We start from the raw sequence: 2,500 nt of genomic DNA on the forward strand, positions 1-2,500 counted from the left end.
ATCCGACAAGCTGTTTATTTGTTTATTTCATGTTATATATATATTAGAGACAATGCACATCAATCAATTATCTCTATTTAATTAACTCTTAATTAATCTTAATTAACTATGAATTAAGTGCGGCCAGTGTTGGCCAAACTGTCTATCTGTCTATCTGTCTATCTGTCTGTCTATCTGTCTATCCATCCATGTTAATCACCCCTAAAGTAAATGCGTGTATGTCCCGTATGTGTGTTACTGGCTTACTTTCAGCTGTTTATTAGCATCCAATTTTTCAAATAAACAAAAGAAGACAGTTTACATACAAACTGGGTAAATTTACTACAACACAGCTGCACAAATTGTACCCCGGGTGCAAAAACTGGCCCGTGAGACGCAACAGAAAGTGACCCCAGCACAGTATTATACTATCCCCAGCTTCAGCACATCGAATAATTCTCGTTTTATTTGAAAATCCATTTTTTAAAAAGGTTTTAGTAACAAAACGCAGCGTCACATTACAAAACGCCTGACTCGAGCTGTGCCTACCTTCTTTGTTTGCTTACTGTTTTGTTTTTTGACCCTCTGCCCACCACAAACGAAGCTTTAGGCTGTTACGACGACAGATTATAAAACAGATCGGCTTTATCTGCAGTGATCTTGGCAGAAAACATGAAATCACAAGCACTTCTGATGAGGAGATCTGAGGCCACGGACTGGGGTAATGCGTGACGAGCGCTGCCCCACGTTATATGTAGGTCCAGTGCACATCGGAATCACATGCGTTCCCATATTAATCGGAATTAAAGCATCATTATTGTAACAAATGGCTCCTCAAAGCCTTCATTCGCTCAGTCTTTACACATCGCACCCAAAACCCTGGCGTGGAAAAGGGTCTTCGCTCCTTCCTCTCTGACCTTGCTTGAACTTCCCAGCAGGGATACAGTGCGATGCACGAGGATTCTTCCCTCCATCTGAGCCAATTAAGCATTAACCAGTGTCACTTTTTAATGGGTTGTTTGTCTTTACTGTCTTTGTCTTTGCATGAGTCTCATTTCCTACTGGCCCCTTAAAGTCAGTCAGAACCTCCACTGTTCAGATACGCCACTACTCCTTGTTTTCTGCGGCGACAGTCACCAGCATGCTGTCTTTAATTCCGTACTGGTGGCTTCCCGTCCCGGTCTGAAGGGGATTACCAGCCGCAGATTATTTTTTTTCCAGACCGTGGAAGCAACTGACTTTGGTTTGAACCGCCTAAATCCACAGAATCCTCATTACAGCCCCAAGGAAAAAAAACACGTACCTTTTGCTGCTGCTCAAAACGTCGGCCACCAGCAAAGAGGCCCAAATCCAGGCGGCTCCCAGCCGACCCCACATCCTTCCAGAAGCTTGTTCCTCACTGGGAAACAGGAGGAAAGGAGAGGAGGTTAGAGGAAAGCATCGGAGTGTTGCACCGGAACATCTGAGCCACCACATCCACATTTAATGCACATTCTGAGCCGCTGCAGACCAAGTGCAGGTCATTAGACGCGAGCCAAGCCGCAAACGCATCTGCACTGAAACTCCTCCAGATTTAGCACACGCACGTGCGTTTCTGACCCAATCTACTCTCTGAAGCGTGGCTCGTGCAGCCCTGCGTGCGATCGCACCCACAGGAAAGGCAGCAGAAAGTGCATTATGTATTCCAACGTGAGCAGCCGGGTGTTAAAGCCGGCGATGCTCCACTAAACAACCTGTACTGCTCAAACATCTGAAGGCAAGCACGCGTTCTCCGCGAGCCAGCCGCGCTCGGGCAGCACGCGCTCTGCCTGTAAACAGACGGCATACACACACATATAAATATACATACACACATACATAAATACACACACACACACACACACACACACACATATATATATATATATATACATATACTATAAACAGATGCTGCAATTATCACAATTAGCCCAGCAAACGCCGTGCCTCGCGCGCTCGCGCACGTGCCGAGACGCATTTCGGCACGCGATCCGCATCCAAGTCTTCAAAAGCCTTTAGTAAAAAAAATATAATATCAGCGCACGCACTCGCGCGCTCCTCTGAGCCTTTCTTACGCATAGGCACGAGGACCTCTTAAATCTTGCAGGAGACAACGCAGGAAAAAAAAAACCCTCACCCGTTGGAGGGCGGTGTGAAAAAGTATGCGCACCCCCGTTCGCCTCTGAAGCGCGCGCGGAGCGAAGCTGGCTTTGGTCGCGAGCCGGATTTGTATAAATGTTATTGTAATTTGACACAACGCGCACGCCCCCAAACGCCTGAATGACGTCGCGGCCCAGCGCTGACCAGAGAACTGTCTGTTTTTTGTTCTTCGCAACGCACGAGCGATTTCCCAGCCCCCTGTTAGCCCCGCGGGTTTGCAGCTCGCGCACCTTCGGGAAGTTGCTCTCGGTCGTGATGAAGACCAAAGACCAAAAAGGGGTGACGAACAAACAAACAAACAAACAAACAAACAAACAACAAACACGCGCGTCCACTTTATATT

At 47.1% G+C, this 2,500-nt stretch overlaps 1 protein-coding gene across 6 annotated transcripts in view; it reads right to left on the reverse strand.

Moving 5' to 3' along the window:
* gabra1 (gamma-aminobutyric acid type A receptor subunit alpha1) overlaps window positions 1–2,500 on the reverse strand; it is a 60,190-nt gene that overhangs the window by 56,129 nt on the left and 1,561 nt on the right. For 4 of the 6 annotated variants that reach the window (XM_037546137.1, XM_037546135.1, XM_037546136.1 and 1 more), the window contains exon 2: window positions 1,283–1,378. In XM_037546137.1, coding sequence (XP_037402034.1) covers window positions 1,283–1,356 — 74 coding nt within the window. In that variant the 5' untranslated portion in view covers window positions 1,357–1,378. Of the gene's footprint in view, window positions 1–1,282; window positions 1,379–2,134; window positions 2,249–2,387; window positions 2,407–2,500 lie in introns of those variants that run through there. The other 2 variants (XM_037546140.1, XM_037546139.1) reach the window with 2 other exon arrangements.

This window comes from Pygocentrus nattereri, chromosome 16 (assembly GCF_015220715.1).
Source record: "Pygocentrus nattereri isolate fPygNat1 chromosome 16, fPygNat1.pri, whole genome shotgun sequence".
NCBI lineage: Eukaryota > Metazoa > Chordata > Actinopteri > Characiformes > Serrasalmidae > Pygocentrus > Pygocentrus nattereri.